At 39.2% G+C, this 22,595-nt stretch overlaps 1 protein-coding gene across 2 annotated transcripts; it reads left to right on the top strand.

Moving 5' to 3' along the window:
• Positions 1 to 2,516: 2,516 nt before the first annotated feature.
• BTG3 (BTG anti-proliferation factor 3) lies at positions 2,517 to 22,360 on the top strand. 2 transcript variants are annotated; one of them, XM_068546921.1, is made up of 5 exons: positions 2,588 to 2,746; positions 6,142 to 6,320; positions 10,874 to 11,011; positions 16,544 to 16,751; positions 21,683 to 22,360. In XM_068546921.1, exons 2-5 carry the CDS (start codon positions 6,148 to 6,150, stop codon positions 21,920 to 21,922), a joined length of 759 nt encoding a protein of 252 aa, XP_068403022.1. In that variant the 5' UTR covers positions 2,588 to 2,746; positions 6,142 to 6,147; the 3' UTR covers positions 21,923 to 22,360. The 2 variants fall into 2 exon arrangements, with proteins under 2 accessions (XP_068403023.1, XP_068403022.1); XM_068546922.1 differs by lacking the exon at positions 10,874 to 11,011 and having other exon boundaries at positions 2,517 to 2,746.
• Positions 22,361 to 22,595: the final 235 nt, after the last annotated feature.

The raw sequence follows: 22,595 nt of genomic DNA, 5'->3' as shown, positions 1-22,595 counted from the left end.
ATAATGAAGATTACAAATTTTCTTTATGCTTATGTTTTTTTAAACCACTGCCAGTTTGTGGATATTGAAGAAGTCGAAGCAAAGAAAGTATTATAGATTTAGTTTGTTTTAATTTATCCAAGTGGTTAGGTCCTGGAAATTTTTGAAGAAATATATTGAAGTGTTTTTAGAATTAAAAAGTCTTAAATCCCACTTGGTAGACCTCCAAAGGCCCCCAAAGGCTGCACACTTTCCCCTGATGTTACATAACAGAACTCTCTCTATCCACTATAAAAGTGGATGGTTTCGTATTCAGACTCAAACTTGACACGTGGATTGAGAAGGTATTGCCTGACACTGTTCTGTTTTCAATGCTGAACTTCTCTGAGCTCAAAAGGAATAACAGATTTGAAAGAGTTACACTGTTATTTAGTGAAAAAATAAGTCCTGATTTTGGAAGCTATTCATAGATTTTGGTGATTGTTGAGTCGTGGTCTCTGTGACGTTGTGATACAACCACAGGATGTATGTGATTATAGAGGCCCTGCCCTATTTAGGTGGCTCATTTTCCAAAGAAACAGCTTGCGCTAAAAGCAAACTACATCTATTAACACACGATCTTAGTGAACATTTAGAGTTAACTGAGAAAAGAAAGAAACTGTGAAAGGAAAAATCCATATTAATGGGTAACTGTTTGTATCAGCTCTGCTCCCCTCTTCCAGCCTCCTAAAGAGGAGGGTCCTGACTTGAGACCAATTCTTTTGGGCTTGTGTGGTTCTGAATTAGGAGGAAAGAGAGCTGGGGGGAAAGATCTAAAGCATGCAGCCAGGACTGGAGAAGAGTAGGGCGTTTTGAAAGACAGAGGCACACAAGCAGCTACCTTGTGTGAGAACAGTGGATTAGAGAGAAAAGAGAAGTTAAGTGTTTAAGATACATTGTTATTTACCTGCTTCGCAGTGTCTAGGCTATGAGAATTTTTTGTATTTTGAAATTACGTTTCAGGTACTTGCCTGTGTGTTTTGAGTAGAGTACTGCTCTAAGACTGGGCCATGCGGGTCACAGATTTATAAACATCAAAGAAAATACTAATCTTGGGCTTTAGAAATTTCTGGACAAATTCTGAGTAGTGTTCGTCACTGCCTAGCTATTTTATGAAATCGTAGAGAGAAAAGCCTTCATCAGTAAAATAACCTCAATCAGATTGTTATGAGATTAGAATGAAAACACCTTCATATCTCCTAGAATAGACTAGGGTGTGAATAGAAGTATCCTCCTTAAATTGACCAGTGAGTAGCTCTAGGTAGAACACTATACTTTTTTTTTTTTAAATACAAATAAAGTTTATTGTACTGGTTTGGGAACTGCATATTTTTTACTGCTAAAAGCATTAACGTTTTGAATTGCGAATAGGCTATACTCACCATCAGTAACACAAACTTAAAATATTCATAGACCTGGGCTGAAAACATGCTCCCAGGCGTAGCAGGCAGTGAAATATACGGTCAACGTATAACTTGAACACTCATTTCTTGAGTAATTTACAATATGTTTTGGCTAGAAACAGCGAAAGCTGGCTCTCTTTTAATTAAAAAAAAGTAGAAATATCTTGTCTTTTTCTGGCCTGTTTAATGTATTAAAGTGCTTTCACAAAACTAATACCATGGCGCCAGTTCAATACAAAAGGTTGGAAAGATGTTCCTCTTTTTTTCGTAAAGTTAACGTACCTTTTCCACATTTGTATTTGTTCAAAGGTTAAGCTTTGTATCTGGAAGTCCTTGACTACAAGTGGCTGGGAAATAGAAAGCTTGGATTCTGAAGGTTTCATTCAGCCAACATCCCTGGAGCCCCTCCTTTGTGCAAGACACTGTACTCAGTGCCAAGCTGGGACACAAGGGTCAACAGGAGGCAGTCCCTGCTCTGAGGGAGCCACCTGCCCGGCCAGGAAGGGGCCCAACTAGGACATCGAAACAAACTGAAATATCACAAGGCGGCTGCACAGCTGACGTGCCCGTAACTATCACAGCAAGGAAGAGCATCAGTCCACAAAAGCAAAGTCCGCCTTCCGTCTGATCTGTGTAGACCCCCACGCCCCCCAACCCGCCCCCGAAGCCCCAGGTCTAGAGAACTGGACCTCTACAGAGCAGGGTCTAGTATTCGCCCTCCCGGGCCGGAGGGTGTCAGGGCGCAGGGCGACAAGGAGAAACGAGAGGGGGAAGCAGAGGCCCAGGCAGCAGAGGGGAAGTGGCCCACGCGACCCCCGAAGACGCTGCAGCTGGTAGGGCGGGCTGGCGAGGGTCCGCTCGGCTCTCAGCACCGTTCCTTCCCGAGGAGGGAAGCCCGCGGTGCTGCGGCCCTCGCCGTCTGACCCGAGGGTTCGCGGGCGCGTCGCAGGACTGAAGGCGCTTCGCGGCTCGCACAGCGAGGCCGGAGCCTTGGGGGCGGGACGTCGACGAAGCCCCGCCTCCGGCTCCTCCCCCCCAGGAGCGCGAGCCGGTCCCGCGCGGCGCCATCCCTTTCCCGGGTCATCGCCCCCCCCCTCTTCCGGGCCGCGAGCCCCCCGCGCGCCGCTTCAGAGCCGCGCTCGCTCGCTCGCGCGCGCTCACCAGCCCGCCCTCTCAGCGCGCGCTCGGCCGCCCGACGACGCGGGAGCCGCACGCGCCAGACGAGGCTCGCCGCGCTCGTTGCCGCCGAGCGCCGGCCCGCTGAGGCGGCGCCCTCGGTTCCCGGCCAGGAGGGAATCTGTGGCCCCAGAGCGGAGGCGGCGGCGGTGAGGAGACCGGGCCGGGAGGAGGCGGACATGGCGGGGCTGAGGGCTTCGGGAGGAGGGTGGTCCGGGCGCCTTTGCGGCCACGTCGAAGGCTCGCGGGCGGGCAGCGCGCGGGGGAACCAGGAGGAGTGCGGGGTCGAACCTGCTTGCATCGGCTCTGGCCCGGCGCGAAGGAGGGGCTTGGGACTGAGGGGGGCGGCCCGCGAGGGTTTCCGCGGGACCCTCAGCGGCATCGCGACGGAGGAGTCGCCGCCTCGAGGCTCCTGCCACGTTTTCACCGCGCGTTACATTCTGCTCGCGGTGGGCGACAGCCCTGCGCCTTCCCACGCCCCCTCCCCCTCCGCGTCCGTGGGTTTTCTGGAGCCGGGGATCCGGCTCGCTGTCTGGGGGGGGCGGGAGGGGGGTCGCGCCTGAGGGGAGCCCGGTTCTCGAACCCAGGGCTGCCGGAGGCTGGAGCCTGCCCGGGGGCTGCGGAGCCTGCGAGGCTGTTCGCGGGGGGAAGGGAAGGGGGCTCGGGGCGCTGCCCCCTTAACTCAGGAAAACCCGCGATTGCAGAAGTTGGACGCGCGGGCAGGCCGTTCTTCCAGGAGTGGGTGGAGACGTTTGGTGCCTACTCACCCGGCGCTCTTCAAACCCAAGCGCGAGTGCCGAGCAGCAGGCTTGGATGGCTGACAAAGCCCAACTCCCGGCCCCGTGGGGATCCTGTCGCTCGGGGTCCAGAGCCCGCTTTGTGTCGCCGCGGAGGCTGGTCGAGGGCTCGTCACCCCCCGCGGCCGGGACCTCCCCCCCCCACCACCCCCCCTTCCTCAACCTTGGGAACGTCTGTCGGGAGAAATAACTTGTTTCTAGAAACGGCCGCGATGAAGCTTTTCGTTACAAGAGAGGGAAGGGTACAAAGTTATAAACTCTTGGAAGGCAGGACTGGGTTTTTTCCTTTGGGTTCTCTGCCCGCCGCCGTGAGCAGAGGAGCCTGTGGAACAAAGTAGAACTTGAGGAGCAGCCGCCTCGGTGACGACGTCCCTGGATGACGTCACCGTGCGATGTTTAAAATGGGAGCTTTTCGCTCCGAGTGTGGGTGGAGGGATTGCGGCGACTTACTCGAGACGCCTAGGGGCTTCTTGGCCCCGCTAGCTTCTGGTTCCTCTCTCCCTGACCTCGTAACTCTCCCCTCTAGGGGGTACCCTTTTGGTATTCCTAGGATACTGACCGGTGGAGGTGGGTTAAATTCTCAGCCCTTCCAGGCATCATTCCCTCAAACTGAAAAAAAAAAAAACCAAAAGTAATTCCGTATGACTCATCTTGTGTTACAACCCAAAGCAACCACTAAGTGGTCCTTTTCCTTCCTTTCTTCCTTTTATTTTTTGATATGAAACAGAGAAGAAAAAACAAAAGGAACACAAAACTCAGATATGTGGAACATAGTTGGCCAATTTAATGAATGAGGAGAATGAGCTAGTTAGGGATTGAGTACCTTTCTTGTTTTCTTTGGTGGGGTGGAGGCTAATGGAGTTCCATCAGCAAGTTTCATCCCAAACCATGTATTAAATTGCAGTGGGTTTTCTTTTCCATCGTAACGTGGTGGAGTATAAATATAGCTTTATAAGTGGAAATGGCTGCCTTTTTTTCAGGAGGAGGCTGCACAGCAGTTGTGGAGGGCTGGGGTTGTGTGCAGCTGCCCATAGAAGGTAGACTTGGCATTCTAGGGTTCCGGGAGGAAGGTTTGGGTGTCTTTCCGTCCAGCATCAGGGTGGCCATGGCTGCCAGCACACCTCTCAAATAACATATAGAATTTATTTCACACTGGGGTCCCTTGTTTGAATTTGCACAAGGAGGAAAGGAATCTTATGAAGACGGACTTTAAGAGCAAGTTTGAGAAAAGAAAAAGGAAGCTAACAGGATCAGCTTTATTTTTTAAATGTGAAAGAACACAAACTATAGGCTGGGTTGGTCAGTTTTTGCACTAAACCGAACAGGGGCTGTATGTCTTTAATAATTGGCTCTGAAAAGGTGATGTTGCTTAGTAAACGCAGCATCTGAATAACTCCAAGTTACTTACAGCAGCCAAATGAATGAGCTCATCAAGCGAAGACAGAACATACATCGAAACAATCCCAGTACAAGGTTTTTGCCTTTGTGGATTAATCAGTGATAAATCAGATCTGTCATTTAAAAAGAGTCCTTCTTGAGGCAGTTCCAATATGCAGCTGAATCTCTGATTATTTCTTTTAGATTTTCTGTGAATGACCCTGAATTTCCACTCTCTTAAATACGTTTTGATAGAGCTGGGGTTTTTGGTCATATTTTTTAGGTAAATATATCTCTGTTCTTGAAAGAATGCTTACAGAAGCTCGAGAATGGATTTTTTTTCTTTGTGTATAACAGCTTTATTGAAATATAATTCACATACTATATGATTCACACATTTAAAATGTACAGGTCTTTGGTTTTAGTACATTCACAGAGTTGTACAACCATCACCACAGTCAATTTTAGGACATTTTCATCACCTCAAAAGGAAATCTTATACTTACTCACTCACATCACTCCTTTCCCCCCATCCTCCTACCCCTAGGCCACTAATCTACTTTATGTTTATATAGATTTGCTTATTCTGGACATTTCATATAATTGGTGTGATACAGTATTTGGTCTTTTGGCTTCTTTCCCTTAGCATAATGTATTCAAGTTTCATACATGTTGTAGCACATATCAGTATGTCATTTCTTTTTGTTGCCGAATAATATACCACACTTTATTTGTCCATTTATCAGTTGATCAACATTTAGTGTATTTCTGCTTTTTAGTTATTATGAATAATGGTTCTGTGGACATTTGTGTACAAGTTTTTGTGTGAACATATGGTTTCATTTCTCTTGGGTATAGAGCTAGGAGTAGAATTGCTGGGTCATATGGTAGCCACATATCTGACCTTTTTAGGAACTGCCAAACTGTCTTCTGTAGTGGCTCTACAATACTGGATTTTAAAGTGGACTTTTTTATGTTTTAAAATACAAGTTATTTCATAGAACTTTAAACTTGAATTATTGTAGCTAAATATTGACACATTTAGTAAAAACTATATAGTGGTATCATTGTAATGCTTCTCTTTGAGTGATATCTCTGATTTTATTTTAGCTAACAGGAGCAATTTGGTGTGCTCTCTTTACTGAACGCCTTTACAAAGCTAGGCGATAAGACTCTTAAACAGTATTTTATAATAAGGTCTTTATGGCATAAATTAGTGACTGTTCCCTACTCCAGATATGAGCCAGTGAAACACAGGATAAAATTGGAAGGAGGAAGGGGTGCTGCTGTAAAGGAGGGATATTTTGCAGAGCTTTATCTTCAAGTTGTGATGTTTTGGTTTTTTGAGAAAAACTATTTTATCTTTGCAGGGAAAGATGAAGAACGAAATTGCTGCCGTAGTCTTCTTTTTCACAAGGCTAGTTCGAAAACATGATAAGTTGAAAAAAGAAGCAGTCGAGAGGTTTGCTGAGAAATTGACTCTAATACTTCAAGAAAAATATAAAAATCACTGGTATCCGGAAAAACCATCAAAAGGACAGGCCTACAGGTAAAGGAATAGCTTGGACAGTTAGATTGGACTAAATGAAGAGGCTGATCAGCTCCTCAAATGAATGCCAGGCCCCAGGAATGATGGGTGTGTCCAGGCCATGCCTTTCACAGTTTATCAGCAAAATACCCAACTCAGGAGCGTCTCAGTTTTATTTTTTCCTTATTCACTTTAAAATACAAGTATTTGTTGTTGGAGTCCCACTGCCTGGACTTGGGGGGCCAGTAGTATAGGCTCATGGGAGTTAGTCTTGTCTTGTGGTCATAGTGTGGTTCCTGAGTGTTTTTCTTTAAGTATCACAGGTAGTTGAGGGCTTTCCCAACTGTAGAGAACCCCTAAAACTATCACTTAAAAGGGGGCATGGTAAGGGTTGAGGGAAATGAGTTCCTTGTATCTAAAAGTAAATTGCATGTTATGTGTTAAAAGTTTTTTGGCAAATGAGAACTAAGATTATTAGACACCTAACATGTTCTTGACACAGGAATAATTTCATTTGTACTGTGCATAATTCGTTGTGGTAGAAGCCAGTGTAACCATTTTATGGATGAAGGTAACTTACCTATGATTCACAACTGGTAAATATTAGCTCTGGGATTTGAATTCAGGTCTCACTGACCCTAAATTCTTATGAGCTTTCTGTATACCACAGTCCTACCACAGCCTTGTCTCTGAGAGTGAAGGCAATTCTCACTCGCAGCTATCTTTTGTACTGTGGTTTATAAGTTACATTTACAGTTTAAAGAAGAGCAGCCTCCTGTAAAACATGTCCTGGCATGCTCACTCTTTAGTATTTATGTGACTACTTGGGAACCTGAGTTGAGAATATTCTGCTAAACTTCAGCTGTCAAACCATGCCCCATTTGTGGATGTGACCAAAAAAATAAAAGTGGAACAGTTGTGACTATCATGAATACAGAAATTCTTTTATTTATGCATATTGCTGCCCCCAAAGATTCCTCCACAAATCAGCCCTTCACAGTAAAAAGAACTTCCTTTCAGTCGCTGAGCTCTTGAAAGTGTAAAAGACTGTTCACGGAGTGTGCAAGGGAGGTGAAAATATGATTTGTTTAATTCTCATTTGCTAAAAGCCAGGTGAGCATATGATCTGTTGAAAAGAAAAGAATCAAAGTAATTGATACATTTTCCTCGTCATTTCTATCCAAAGAGGTTTCCTAGTATATTAGAAAATGTGGTGAGTGAAAGTAGAAATGTGGATGTTCTATATAAAGCACTCAAGTTACTGTTTTTTATCCTCTCATTTGATTCTCTTAATTTTTTTCTGCACATCTTCATTTCTGATAGAGTGAACAGCTTTTGTGAATTAGAGCTGTTCAAGCTTTTTACACTGATGTAATTGACATTGGACTAAGGCTTTTGGAAGTGCCAAGCCACCGTACTATTACTGAAAAAGGAGACACTATCAAGTAAATGCTTAAAGGTCAGACAGTGTATAATTTTATTTCCATTAATTCTAAAAACTTGAGGAAAAAAGTTAGCCACAGGATTAAATTGGCATATAATCAGAAGTATCATTATTGAGTCATTTTGAAGCCGTCTTTGAAGTAGAAAACTATTAGAGTTAATTGTGGGTCGTTTCTTTTATAAAAATGAATAGACTATAGGATTAACCAGAATTAGTAGACTCTTCAATCCGTAAAGTTCTTTTTCTTCTAAAGTTTTTATAAATTAGTATGTTTCTCTTATACAAATAAGAGCAATTTGGTAACATTATCAAGATCTATAAAAATATTCACAGTCTTTGAAAAGTAAATCTCCTAAAATCTATTCTGGAAGCATAATCAGAAATGCAGACAAATATGTATGCATATGGATATTTCTTACACTTTATAATTGCAAAAAAATTGGAAAGCACTACACTGTCAACATTAAGTAAACAATGGACTATTTTTATGCAGCTCTTAAAATCTTGTTTTTGAAGAGTGGTTAATGGGTAAATAGTCACAGTATCTAGAGTGAAAAAAATAGCATAAAAATATGTAAGGTATGCAAATTTTGTTGAAGCGAGTCTCTATTTAAGCATCTATATTTACATATATTTTTTTAAGCTTAGAGCCTACATCTCCCGCATTGTAGATTAAAAAAAACAAACACATACATCTAAGATCTACCTTACCCTTAATTGCTTTTGATCCTGGTGCACGTGGGACTTTTGAGTCAACCTACACAACATTAGAATCTGTAACATAGGACCATCTTCTAGAAAGGAATAAAGAGTATCTTACATGGTTTAAAATATTTTTTTTTTACTCTGAATTTGCTAAATTGTTAACGGTGATGTTATGATAAGTACAGGCATAATAGGGTTGTTTAATAAAGTGAACGTTGGCATCTGGTCTGGATCTGAACTCTGGATTCATTACTTTCTAGCTGTGTAATTTTGGGCAAGTTACTCAAACTCTCTCTGCCTCCTTTCTTTTTTATAGTGGAGAAAATAGTATCTAACTCACAGGATCATTGTGAAAATTTAAAAAGTTAACATAGGCATACCTTATTTTATTGTGCCTTGCTTTATTGCGCATCACAGACATTGCGTTTTTTATAAACTGAAGGTTTGTGCAACTGCATTGAGCAAGGCTGTCAGTGCCAGTTTTCCAACAGCATTTGCTCACTTTGTGTCTCTGTGTCACATTTTGGTAATTCTTACAGTATTTCAAACTTTTTCATTATTATATTTGTTTTGGTGATCTGTGATCAGTGATCTTTGGTGTTACTGTTACAAAGACTTGCTGAAGGCTCAGGTGGTTACCATTTTTTAGCAATAAAGTAGTTTTTAATTAAGCTATGTACTTTTTTTAAAGACATAATGCTATTGCACACTTAATAGACTACAGTGTACTGTAATACAACTTTTATATATACTGGGAAACCAACAATTTGTGTGACTACCTTTATTGAGATACTCGCTTTATTGCTGTGGTCTGGAACCAAACCTGCAGTGTCTGAGGTATGCCTGTACATGCAGAGCATTTAGAAAACTCTCCATTGCATGATAAACCTTCAAAAAGAGTTATTATTATTATTATTATTATTATTATTATTATTATTATTATTTAGAAATATGTATTAGCTGTTACCTAATGAGAACTTTTTCCACTGTTTTTTATGAAAATTGAAATTAACTAATAATTAAACTTTAAAAAAATTTAAATAGTACCTTATTGTGTTGATGTTACAGTATTGTATTTAGTAATATAATCAGTATTTGTCAATTAACTTATATTTTCCATATTTTTGGAGTCTGAAGAAGAAGTAAAATGATTTAATCTAAATTCACCCAATAATACTAGTACTCAGGACTTGTACTAAAACCTGGGTTCTATTATTGATTTCTTAGTTGTAGGCAGTAAATACTTTCATTGTAGCTAACGTTTCTCTATGTAAGCAGAATACTTATTTTAACAGGTATTTTTGCATTCATACTGAGAGCCATCTTTGAGCATTCTGTTAGGTAGCTGTGAATGGTATTTCTTAGGTTAGAAAAAATGGAACAGATGGGAATTCCCTGGCAGTCCAGTGGTTAGGACTCTGTGCTTTCACTGCTGTGGGCATGGGTTAGATCCCTGGTTGGGGAACTAAGATCCCTGCAAGCCATGTGGCGTGACCAAAAAAAAAAGGAACAGTCTTTAGTGGTTTAGAATTTTTTTCTCTTTTTCGATAACTTAAAAAAAAAAAAAAAAAGAAAACTCGAGTAGCAGAGGTTAAGTGAAATAAGCCAATAACACTTTTGGATTATTATTATTTTTTAATTAATTTATTTGGCTGCATTGGGTCTTAGTTGTGGCATGCAGGATCTTCATTGTGGCATGCGGAATCTTCTGTTGCGGTGCGCGGGCTTCTCTCTCATAGTGGCGCGCGGGCTCAGTAGTTGCGGTGTGGGGCTTAGTTGCCCGACCAGGGATCAAACCCGCGTCCCCTGCATTGGAAGACGGATTCTTAACCACTGAACCACCAGGGAAGTCCCTGGATTATATTTTAATCTTAAGTACATGGTATGAATGGTGCTGTGTCCTTGACTGATTCGGTATTTAGAGAACAATTATAGGTAAGGCAAAGGATACCCTTCTTAAGCAAGGTAACAACAGATCAAAACTTGTCACAAGAATTTCCAAATATTATTTGAACCATTGGTTGAGGTCTTTTGTGAGTTGGAGATTTTGTTATATAGGAATTTGGCCTATTAAAACTTTTACCTTCAAAGCTCTAAGTAATTTCATGCAACTTTTGTACTGCTTGCTCATTTAATGTATGTGTGAGATTGAGTCGTTTCCGTGTGAAATGAGGTAGAGCCAGTTCTAGTGGTTTCCCTGTGCTCACACAGACTCTTCTTTCCACCAGGCTGGGTAGTCTTGATGATGCTGCTGCCTCTTTGCCTTTAGTTCAGATTTATTATCTATTTAGGATAGATATTCCTGGGTTCTTTGCCAGGGTTCATTTTACTTTTTTACATTCATGTTGGTAAATACCAATAGATATAACAAAGTTTCTGATTTATATTTATTTAAAGCTATTAACATTACTCCACTTTGTTGTAGATGCATTCGTGTCAATAAGTTTCAGAGAGTTGATCCTGATGTCCTGAAAGCCTGTGAGAACAGCTGCATTTTGTACAGTGACCTGGGCTTGCCAAAGGAACTCACTCTATGGGTGGACCCATGTGAGGTGTGCTGTCGGTGAGTTCTTGAGTTTGGCGGCTGAACTGATTACCATGCTGGAACTGATTTTTTGAAATTCTCTCAGGTACTGCCTACGCGTGTATTTTTATAGCCAGGAGCTGGTTGTTTGGCTTTCTCAGCTGTGAATTTTGTAAACTATTCTTCTTGGAGGTGATAGTGAAAGACTGGTTACATTCCTGTTTTACAGCTAAGGAAACTCAAAAACTGATAGAGCAGGGGTTTTTTTTTAGAGCTTTACCAAGAACTCTATTGTAGAATTTAGACACCTAGACTCCCTATAGGTCAGTTATATCTTCTTTCATTGGTGGTGCCCTTGTCTTTCCCCTCTTCACATTAGGAAAGACGCTAATCCCAAATAATACTGGATATTAACTTTTGGTTGATTTCTGTTTGTTTGTTTCTACTCTTGCCTCCCTCCCCCTTTTTGGTTTTTAAGTGGCTGAGTGATATTTTCATGGTTTTATTTTCATAATGGAAATTATTTCTTGTCTCCTAAATGAGCAGAATTGTAAAAGGTGAGTGTTAGGTATGAAATCTAATTGAACTTCATTCATTCTAAAAATACTCATTGTGGGCTTCCCTGGTGGCGCAGTGGTTAAGAATCGGCCTGCCAAGGCAGGGGACACGGGTTTGAGCCCTGGTCCAGGAAGATCCCACATGCCGCGAAGCAACCAAGCCCGTGCGCCACAACTACTGAGCCTGCACTCTAGAGCCCGCGAGCCACAACTACTGAGCCCAAGTGCTGCAACTACTGAAGCCCGCGTGCCTAGAGCCCATGCTCTGCAACAAGAGAAGCCCGCGGACCACAACGAAGAGCAGCCCCTGCTCCCTGCAACTAGAGAAAGTCCATGCGCAGCAACAAAGACCCAACAGCCATAAATAAATAGATAAATAAATTAAATTAAATTAAATTAAAATACTCATTTTGGACCAGGCATTCTTAGTTGTGGGGTTTTTAAAAAATGAAAGTGACATTCTTCTTTCAGGTAGTTCAGAGTGTAATAAGGGAGAAGAAAGAATAAGCAGATTACAGCAGAGTGTGATTTGTGCTATAATAGAAGTATGTACAAAATGCAGTAGTTGGTGGCACAAAGGAGAAAGTTACTGCCTCAGGAAAGACTATAGTCAGCCCTTGGTATTGGTGAGGGATTAGTTCCAGAACATGCCCCTGCCCCGGCCACATGCACACACACACACAGGCAGAGGCAATATCCTCGGATGCTCAAGTCCCTTATATAAAATAGTGTAGTATTTGCATATAACCTATGCATAACCTCCCATATACTTTAAATCATTTCTAGATTTCTTATAATACCTAATGCAATGTAAATGCTGTGTAAATAGTTGTAAGTGCAATGTAAATGCCATGTAAATAGTTGCTTGAATTGAAAAAAATTCAAGTTTTGCTTTTAGGAACTTTCTGGATTTTTTTTCCCCAAATGTTTTTGGTCTGTGGTTGGTTGACTGCATGGATGCAGAACCCATGGATATGGAGGGCTGACTGTAGAGTAGGTGATACTTGAGCTGAGTGGGGAGGGATGAGTTGCAGTTGGCTAGATGACAAGGTTGGAAGGACATTTCCAGGCAGGAGGAACAGGATGAATAGATGCATGGAACCCCTGTGAGTGATTTCCTACAGCTGTTCCTTTAGGGTTTTCTCTTTGGTTTAGAGGTACAATTCACCCATTGATTATAGTAGAGGTGCTTTTTGATGCAACCCTAATATGTTCCAAAGGTGGTCATAGCCTTTGACCTGATCTCCAGCAATGAACGTGGTGGTGAAGACATGTTGGAAAAAATTAGTGGTAATCCTGCAACAATTTTCTGGACCACCCTGGAGCTGCTTGATATAAGCTGGTGGCTTATATAAGCTTATTGCTTTGGGAAACCGGGTGTAGGTAGTAGATTCTCCAATACTTATTTCTCAGAAAAAGGAAGAGCAAGATACCTCAATTTTTGGTCTAAGAAGGTCAAACATTTTTACAGTCTGGGACTAATTAAGCACTTACCGTAGGCCAGGATCAGACTTTGTTTTGTAGACTTGGTCCACTGAATCCCTGCAGAAGACCTCATTATACAAGAAATAGCTATCACAAAGTTACTATATTGAAATGTTTACTTTTACTTTTTATGAGGCCCACACTGTGATCATGATTTACTCTTACTTAACACACAGTTCTTTTAAGTTAGTTGTGTAGTTTTTCAGCCCATAAAAAATTACGTGGCATTTGAAAGGGGATTGTTCCTAGTACAGTTGGCCTTCTGTATCTGAGGGTTCCACATCCATGCATTCAACCAACTTTAGTTCAAAAATATTTGAGGGGGGGAAAAAAAGTTGCAAAAAGCAAAACTTGAATGTGCCATGCCATGCAACTATTTATATAACAGTTACATTGTATTAGATATGATAAGTAATCTAGAGATGATTTAAAGTGTATGGGAGGGTGTGCATAGGTTGTATGCAAATACCATGCCATTTTATTTAAGGTACTTGGGCATCCACAGATTTTGGCATTGGGGGGAGGCAGGGATGGTCCTGGAACCAATCCCCCAGGATACTGTTGTCATAAAGCTACAAACAAAAGTAATAGTCTGACATAGAGGCAGGAACAAAAAAGCAAAAGAGTTGACCCAAATGTATTATCACACCATCAAATAATGAATACTTAATACAGTGATCTTAAATCATTAGGGAAAAGTTTCCATATCCAAGGATGTTTAAGAAGTTGGCTAATTATATAAACATTTTGGACATATTTATTTGAAATGCTTAAACTACATCTTGGCACCTGAAGATAAAAGCTTTAGTTACATGGACATTCTACTTAAGTGGATACTTCATTTCTTGATGATGCCAGATAATAAAAAATTACTGTGCTTTAATCTTGTTAATGTAAGAAAATCTTTGCATTCAGTAGCCTTCTAATTCTTTTATATATGATCAAAATTTTGCCCCAAATTGGCTATGATGTGAGGTTTTTCACAGTTAATAGAAATTATTGATATCTTCAGAATATGAGTGCTCGTTCAGTGATGATAGAAATCCCAGAAAGAAAGACCTGTTAGTGACTGGGTAGAGATGATTGCTATAAATTAATAGAGGAGACTGAGATATTAGTGCCTTTGGACCCAAACTGGAAATATTCTGAAAATTAAAGCTGATATAGCAGTTATATAATTGAATAAATATTTGAGTCATTAAAAATAATAACTCATTGGTATACTAAAGACTAAGGTTATGAAAAAAAATTGAAATGCACTCAAAGAGAACATTCTTCATAGAGTTATTCCATCAGGATAAATATTGGAAGGGTGCAAAGTGTTATATAGTTAGAAATATTTCACTGAGTGAAATATTTGAGAAGATACCGAATAGACAACAGATCCTATAAAGAGAAGGCCTGCAAATAGCTGGCAGCTTTATTATCTACTCAATATTCTACACTTCATTTTTTGTTTGTTTGTAATTTCGATAATCCTTTCTTTTCCTGATAAAGAGCAATAGATACTATTGATTTGTTTCAAATTAACTCAGTAGGCCTGAATGTTTTAGCAGTGTGTCATTGAAAATTGGAAAATTTAAAAGTTGTCCATTATGAATTCTGAGGAATTAACTGCACATTCTAATGTTACAGTAATATAGTAAGCAGCTTCACTTACCCTGAAGAGAGCCCTCATAGCAAAATACTACCACGGGAAAATTGTAGAACCTAACTGAGCTTGAGTGTGGAAGAAACCTGAGTTAATAAAGCTGATCCTTCAATCATTAGATGTCTGCCCTTGGATTAGGTTTCTGTTTCTACAGAGGCAGGGATTTTTCTCAAATTTCTTGCCTTTCTGTTTTGCTTGAATTTTGACTACTCCATTAATGGGCAATACTGAAGGTAGGCCTAAGCCCATTATTAATACTGCTGGCATTAATATATGAATTAACCTTTGATTGTATTGAAATTTGTTGCATCTTTAAACCTGGAAAGGACCAAGGGGTAGATTTCCACTGCTACAACCCAAGGCTAAGTAATCTTGAAATTATACTTCATGAATTCTGTGTTGTGAAGAACCCTTCCCACTGTTCAGGCATCTTCTGCTAAGAAGAATCACCAGCTGAAGACTAACCACTATCCAGCTATCTTCAGCTTCCTCATTCTGCAGATAGGAAACTAAGGCCGGGAGAGATTAAATAACTTGCACCTGGTAACAGAGCTAGTTAATGACAGAACAGAACCAGAAACATGTCTAGTGCTCTTTCTACCATCCTGCAGTAACTCCTTTTATGAGAGAGACTGAAAAGGAATAGAAAAGGAAATTATGTACCATATTTAGATTGCATTTATGGCCCCATCTAGCCTATGAGGTGGGAAGATAGCACAGTTGAAAGAAATAGAACTCACCTGTGAGACTACTTGATTGCCATTTAAACTTTCAAAGGCTTTGTTGCAGTTAGGCCTTTTACTTAATTGTAGATATCATCCTGATTCAGAAATAATTTGAGACAGGAATTATCATGAATGAAATTAACTGACATCATAGTCAATTAACCCTATTTTCTGTTGATGTTTTTATATTTTTTAAGCTTAGAATCACTTTGTTTAACTTTAATTACATGCTGTGTAAGACTGCTTAACAATTCATTTCCTTTGTCCTAACACTTCCTAGAAATTGTTTCATAGTGTTTATGTTGTGCAATCTATGTGAATGGATTTGTGGGTTTCTCCTCTGTCCTCTCAATGAAAACTCCTAGTTTTACTGTGTGTTGTGCTATTTTCCCTCATTGCAGAATTTATTTTCCTTTCTTCTAGTACCCAACAGCCAAAGTTACATGTTCTGACAATTATTTTTCTTAGATCAAAGCTTTAAAAATGTTTTGGAAGGATAACGTTTGCTTAATTTAAAAAAATTAAGATGAGGGGTAAGCATTTATCATAGGAATCTCTATGAAATCAGCAGTATAATTCAAGCAAAATCCTTTTATTTTCCTCAACAGTAGTTTTTTTTTTCCCCTTTAACTTCAACAGTTGCCTCAGTTCTCATTTTTGTCAGTGTGGATATAGGAAACACAGGCCTCTTTTTTATTTAATCGTGGTAAAAGTAAATCCCACAGGAGATGTCTGGTTGATTTTTGACTTGAATTACTAGGATCTACGTTATAAGGGTCAGTTAAAAATTTGTTAGAAAGTTCTGTATGGCCAGTTTCAATGGTACATACAAAAATGTAATCAAAACAGTGAGTTTCTCTTTGATATCGTAAACAACTATTTTTGTCAGGAGGCAGTAGAAAAGAAAATTGGAAAAGAGAATGAGGTCACTTTGTATTTGTACTTTAATAGACTAGAAGTAGAAAATTGTGGCCTGCCTGTTGGCATGAAGCTTCGTTAGGATACTGTAGATGTAGAATCAAGTTCTGGGAGGGTTCCTTCTTTGCCTGGGACTGATGGCATGTCCAGACCTGTTCAATTGTTTTTATGGACATTTCTTGCTTTGTTGATGTGACTTCAAGGTGTGTAAGTTTTTTGGTTTTTTTATTCTTAGGTATGGAGAGAAAAACAATGCATTCATTGTTGCCAGCTTTGAAAATGAGGAAGAGAACAAGGATGAAATTTCCAAGAAAGTGACCAGGGCCCTTGATAAGGTTACCTCTGATTATCATTCAGGGTCCTCTTCTTCAGATGAAGAAACAAGTAAGGAAGTAGAAGTGAAACCCAGTTCAGTGGCTGCGACCCCCAGCCCCGTGTACCAGGTAACCATGAAGTGGCTCCATATTGAAGGTCATGAGCAAGGCTTGCAAGGGCATTCTAGGTAGTCCTGCTTATATTGCCCAAAGTTTCTGAGCTGAAATTCTGGATCACGGTTCTTGCCTTCCCACGCTAAGGGGAAGCTGCTTCCTCTGAGATGAGATAGGCATCCTGAGTCATTTTATCAAAGGTCTGCTTTACTAAATAAGTGGGATGAATACATTGTAAAAACAATAGAAAAAATCATGGTGCTAAAACATTCCTAATGTTTTAAAAATCCTTATTGCATTCAAAAATAGCCACTCATTTTTTTGCAGCCTTTAACACTTCCAATTTGTACCTAACTTTCATGTTCTTTCCCTTTCTATGATTCAAGAGAAACCTCACTAAATTATTCTTTAATTTTTCACTCAAGCCAAAACAATCTTTGCTTTAACATTTAAAGAGTCGTATAGCTACTAATACAAGAATTTAAAGAAGTCCTTTGAGTTGAGCCTTATTCTGTACGTGTAGTTTTTCTAATTTTGAGTATATTTTTAAATATACCTATTTTTATTAATTTGGCCTTAATTAGACATAATTAAACGTACCAGGTTTCTGGTAGGGTTTGATTTGGGCTAAAATGAGAATTTAGACCTTAATGAGTAAGAAATCAGAGTATCATGAGTATGAGAAACTGAACCTTTAAATCCAGGATACATTTATATAATGAACATCCTTTCAGTATAACTTAATTTTTGAGTTCTTAATTTTTTTTTTTAATTGTTGAATTATCCTTCCTAGGCTTGAGAGGAAGATTAGTTCTGAAGATTATCACATTCTTAGGGGTATATGTGTATGTGTCTATTATAACATATGCACCTGCTTTTAAAAAAATACAAACCAAAACAAAAACTTGAAACAGTATGAAAGAGTATAGGGGCTTCCCTGGTAGCGCAGTGGTTAAGAATCCACCTGCCAATGCAGAGGACACGGGGTTGAGCCCTGGTCCAGGAAGATCCCACGTGCCGCGGAGCAGCTAAGCCCATGTGCCACAACTACTGAGCCTGCATTCTAGAGCCCACAAGCCACAGCTACTGAAGCCTGCGCACCTAGAGCCCATGCTCCGCAGCAAGAGAAGCCACCACAATGACAAGCCCGCGCACCACAATGAGAGTAGCCCTCACTCACCACAACTAGAGAAAGCCCACACAGCAACAAAGACCCAACACAGCCATAAATTAATTAATTAATTAATTAATTTTTAAAAAATAGTATAATAGTGACACGTCCTCCTCTTCCCACAATGACCAGTCTTGTGCCCTTGTATGGAGGTTTTCATTACCAGTTATTTTGTATTCTTCCCAAGAGATTCCCTATATACATAAGTAAACATAATATTTGTAATTCAGGGATCATTTTTAAGACCATTGCCATAAATATTTTGGACATTTTTTTCCTCTGTATGATGTATTACATACTACAGATTACCATTGTTAAATTGCCTGGAATTCATTCAGATGTGCGCTAATTTTACCTCAAGAATTTTATTTGTTACGGAGCAAAGTAAGAATGTAAATTCCAAATTGAACTGATTGCTGCTAATTTTTTCAAGTAAATTGACCTTTAATTTTTAGATTTTCTTTTAAAATTAAATTGTATTTGTTTTCCCATATGTTGAAAGACTATTAGGATAAAATTATAACAGAAAGGCATAGAAATTGAACTGTCCTTTATGTGCTTTTAAAATAAAACATTTCTCCTTGACATTGTAATCACAAAACATTTCATGAATGAGAAGCATAGCTCTTAAAATCATTGTGTAGACAGCTGGTGCAGATGGTCCACTTTAATGTTTTTTAACCTATCCATTTTTCCATCTTGAACCTGGCATTACCAAGAGCCTTAAAAAAGAGGTTATCAAAGTATGGGCAAAATAATTCTGAGCTTGGGGTCTTTGTTCTCTGAGGGGGGGTCTGTGTTTTCTGAAAGGAACCTCCAGAGATAAGTCTCTACTAATTAAGAATGAAGATTATGTTATTTATTTCTCCCCAAATTGATCTATAGTTTCAACTTGCTATCAATCAAAATCCCAAAATGCTTTTTCTAGATAAAATTTAAAGAAAGGAGAATCAAGTCATAGATCTCACACTAATACTAAGTCATTATGTTTATCAAGATAGTGTGGTAATGATTTAAAGATATATAAATATATTATTGTAACAGATAGAGTCCAGAAGTAGACCCATGTATGTACAATTTTGTTTTTGTTTTTTTTTTAAATAAAAGTGCCAAAGCAATTCAGTAGGGAAGGTCTACAAGAACTAGTACTGGAACAATTGGATAATCTATATATTAAAAAAAAAAAAAGTGAACCTAACTGCTACCTGATACCATACATTAGAAAACTAATTTGAGGGACTTCCCTGGTGGCGCGGTGGTTAAGAATCCACCTGCCAATGCAGGGGACACGGGTTCAATCCTTGGTCTGGGAAGATCCCACATGCCGTGGAGCCACTAAGTCCATGTGCCACAACTACTGAGCCTTCGCTCTAGAGCCCGCAAGCCACAGCTACTGAAGCCCTTGTGCCTAGATCCTGTGCTCTGCAACAAGAGAAGCCACCGCAATGAGAAGCCCGTGCACTGCAACAAAGAGTAGCCCCTGCTCGCTGCAACTAGAGAAAGCCCACGCGCAGCAACAAAGACGCAACGCAGCCAAATAATAAATAAAAATAAATAAATAAAAAGAAACCATTAAGAAAGCGAATGGGCAAAAGCATAGACTGGGACAAAATATTCTCAATACATATATTTGTCAAAGGACTTGTTTCCAGAATATACTTTAAAAATCACTCCTATAAATCACTAATAAAAGACATGATCCAATTCAAAACAGTGGGCAAAAGATGAGAATAAACACTGTACAAAAGAAGTTATATAAATGACCAGTAAGCAAATGAAAAAGGTGCTCAACCTTATTTGTCATCAGGAAAATTCAAATTTAAACCACAGTGAAACACTACTTCCAGAAGGGCTAAAATTAAAACGTCTGACAATACCAAATGTTGACAAGGATGTGAAGCAGCTGGATTCATAAACTGTTGATAGGAGTGTAAAATGGTATAACCACTTTGGAAAACTGGCGTTTACAAAGTTAAATATGCATCTGCCCTATAACCCAACAGTTCCACTCCTAAGTATTTAACAAGAGAAATGAAAAAAACAAATATCTACAAAGCCTCATATCAGAATGTTTATAACAGCTTTTTTCATAATTGTTTAAAAAAAAAAAAAAAGGAAAACCACCCAAATACCCATTAACAAGTGAATGGGAGGAAATTGTGTATTCATTCACCCAGTAGGATAATAGCAATAAAACAGAAAAACCTAATAATAGACACAATACGGAAGGACCTAAAAAACATCTGATTGAGCAAAAGAATTTTGCCGGGGAATTCCCTGGCGGTCCAGTGATTAGGACTCCCCTATTCCACTGCGGAGGGTGCGGGTTTGATCCCTGATTGGGGAACTAAGATCCCACAAGCCAGGCGGTGTGGCCAAAAAAAAAAAAATTGCCAGATACAAAAGAATACATGCCACATGATTCCATTTATATGAAGTTCACAAACAGGGAAAACTCAGTCTGGTGATAAAAATCAGAACAGTGGTTGCCTGTGGGATTGTGTCTGCTTTCTGACAGTTTTAAAAGCTTATCAACACCCCAGTGTAGAAAGAAATGAAAACATTCCATTTTGCTACTGGTTTGTAGTATAGGTCAATTATTAGTTTGAACTCTAAATTCTTTATTTCCCCATTATTGTAGATAACCAAGAATTAACTGTGCTAAGGTTATTCACTGTTGCATTGTTTTGTTTGCTTTTGTGCATTGTTTTTTTGATATTAAGACTGAAAGCAGCCTAAATGTACTATCAACAAGACACCAGTTAATTTAGTTATGGCATAGTCATTGCATTACTGTCTAGCTGTAAAATGACAAAAAAAGTCGTTATGTACTTAGATGAATGTCTCTGAGATGTATTTATCAAGTGCAAAAAGCAGAATACAGAATTTTGTGAGTTTTTATAAATGTGTATATAGCTGTATACACAAGTATATTCATAGAATATCTCTAAAGATAATCAAACAATTGATTACTGTCAGTTGCCTCTGAGAGGGTAGCTGGTAATCACATAAAGAAGAGAGACTTTTTTCCACTGTGTACAATTTTGTACCTTTTGAATTTTCTATCATGAATGCAGTGCTGTTATACAGAATATAAATTTTTAAATGCCTATGCTAGGAAGAGCAGATTAGAAATCAGAGAACTCTGAAACTCATAGTCACAGGGTGTGGCATTCTGAGCAGAGAGGTCTGAAACTGCTGATAACATTTTGAATGATGTGAACTTGATGTCCCACTTGACTTATGGGATAATCTAAGACTGTTTTCCAAAATGCTAAACTGGCTACATTAGAATCACCGGCAGTGTCATCAAAATACTTGGCCTTTCTTCCTAAAGTTTTGTTAATATTGTTCAGTAGACCAGGGCTGGGGCATGAACATTTTGTGTTTAAAAGCTTCTTAGGTGACTCTTTAGCGAGCTGTGGAAACCAGTGGTCTAAAACATGATGTGTCCTTACAAGCTTCTATTCATTCCGTGTTTTCATCTTCTTTGGTTGAAATAGCCAGAAAATATCCGGTTGCTTTAGAGTGCTGTGTTTGAGGTTATTCATTTTCACTCATTTAGTAAAAAAATGCTGATTGATCACCTGTTATATTTGAGGTTTTTAACATATTTAGACTTGATTGTAGGAATGTGCCTTAGACCTACTCTTAGGGTTGTGGGTGAGTGATTTTGTTTTTCTTTAATGAGTAATCTGGAAGGTCACCTACTTTTTATATAACACATGACTAATTTTTTCTTTTTATTAACTTTACTGTTTTCTCTTCTTTACAGATTTCAGAGCTGATATTCCCGCCTCTTCCAATGTGGCACCCTTTACCCAGAAAAAAACCAGGAATGTACCGAGGGAATGGTCATCAAAGTCACTACCCTCCTCCTGTTCCATTTGGTTATCCAAATCAGGGAAGGAAGAATAAACCATATCGCCCAATTCCAGTAACATGGGTACCTCCTCCTGGAATGCATTGTGACCGGAATCACTGGATTAATCCTCACATGTTAGCACCTCACTAGCTGCTTTGATTCTTTTGGTGTCATGTTGAGAGACGGTAGAATAAGCCTGACTGCATATTAAAAGTTCATACTCAAAGTAGTAAAGTTAGATGGGCTAAACCATCAAACTTATTTTTATAGAGAAGTTATTGAGAATAATCTTTCTTAAAAAATATATATGCACTTTAGATATATTGATATAGTTTGAGAAACTTTATTAAAGTTAGTCAAGTGCCTGAGTTTTTAATATTGGACTTGAGTATTTATATATTGTGCATCAACTCTGTTGGATATGAGAACACTGTAGGAGTGGACGATCTGTTCTAGCACCTTTGAGCATTTACTTTATGGAGAGTATGTAAGTTATTTATACACAAGGAAATCTATTTTATGTCATTGTTTAGAAGAATTGCGTGAAATCATGTAGTTGCAAATAAAAAGTAGTTTGAGGCATGACAATGTGTGCTTCTGTTCTGTGCATAAAAAGAGAGAAAGAGCAAAGGGGGTATCTCACTTCCATGTGTTTAATTAAATATTTAGCAAAGAAAAAAAACAATGTTAACAATTTTAACTTTTCTTTAAAAAATTAACTTTTTATTAACCATACCTTTCCCAAAGGCTATAGTATCAAAAGATTCATATAAAACATCTAAAGTTTGTTAGTAGTAGATAATTGAAAATATAAATATAATGA

The sequence above is a fragment of the Eschrichtius robustus genome, chromosome 6 (assembly GCF_028021215.1).
Source record: "Eschrichtius robustus isolate mEscRob2 chromosome 6, mEscRob2.pri, whole genome shotgun sequence".
NCBI lineage: Eukaryota > Metazoa > Chordata > Mammalia > Artiodactyla > Eschrichtiidae > Eschrichtius > Eschrichtius robustus.
Note: the sequence above shows the minus strand (reverse complement) of the source record. Positions and strands in the feature narration are given on the sequence as shown.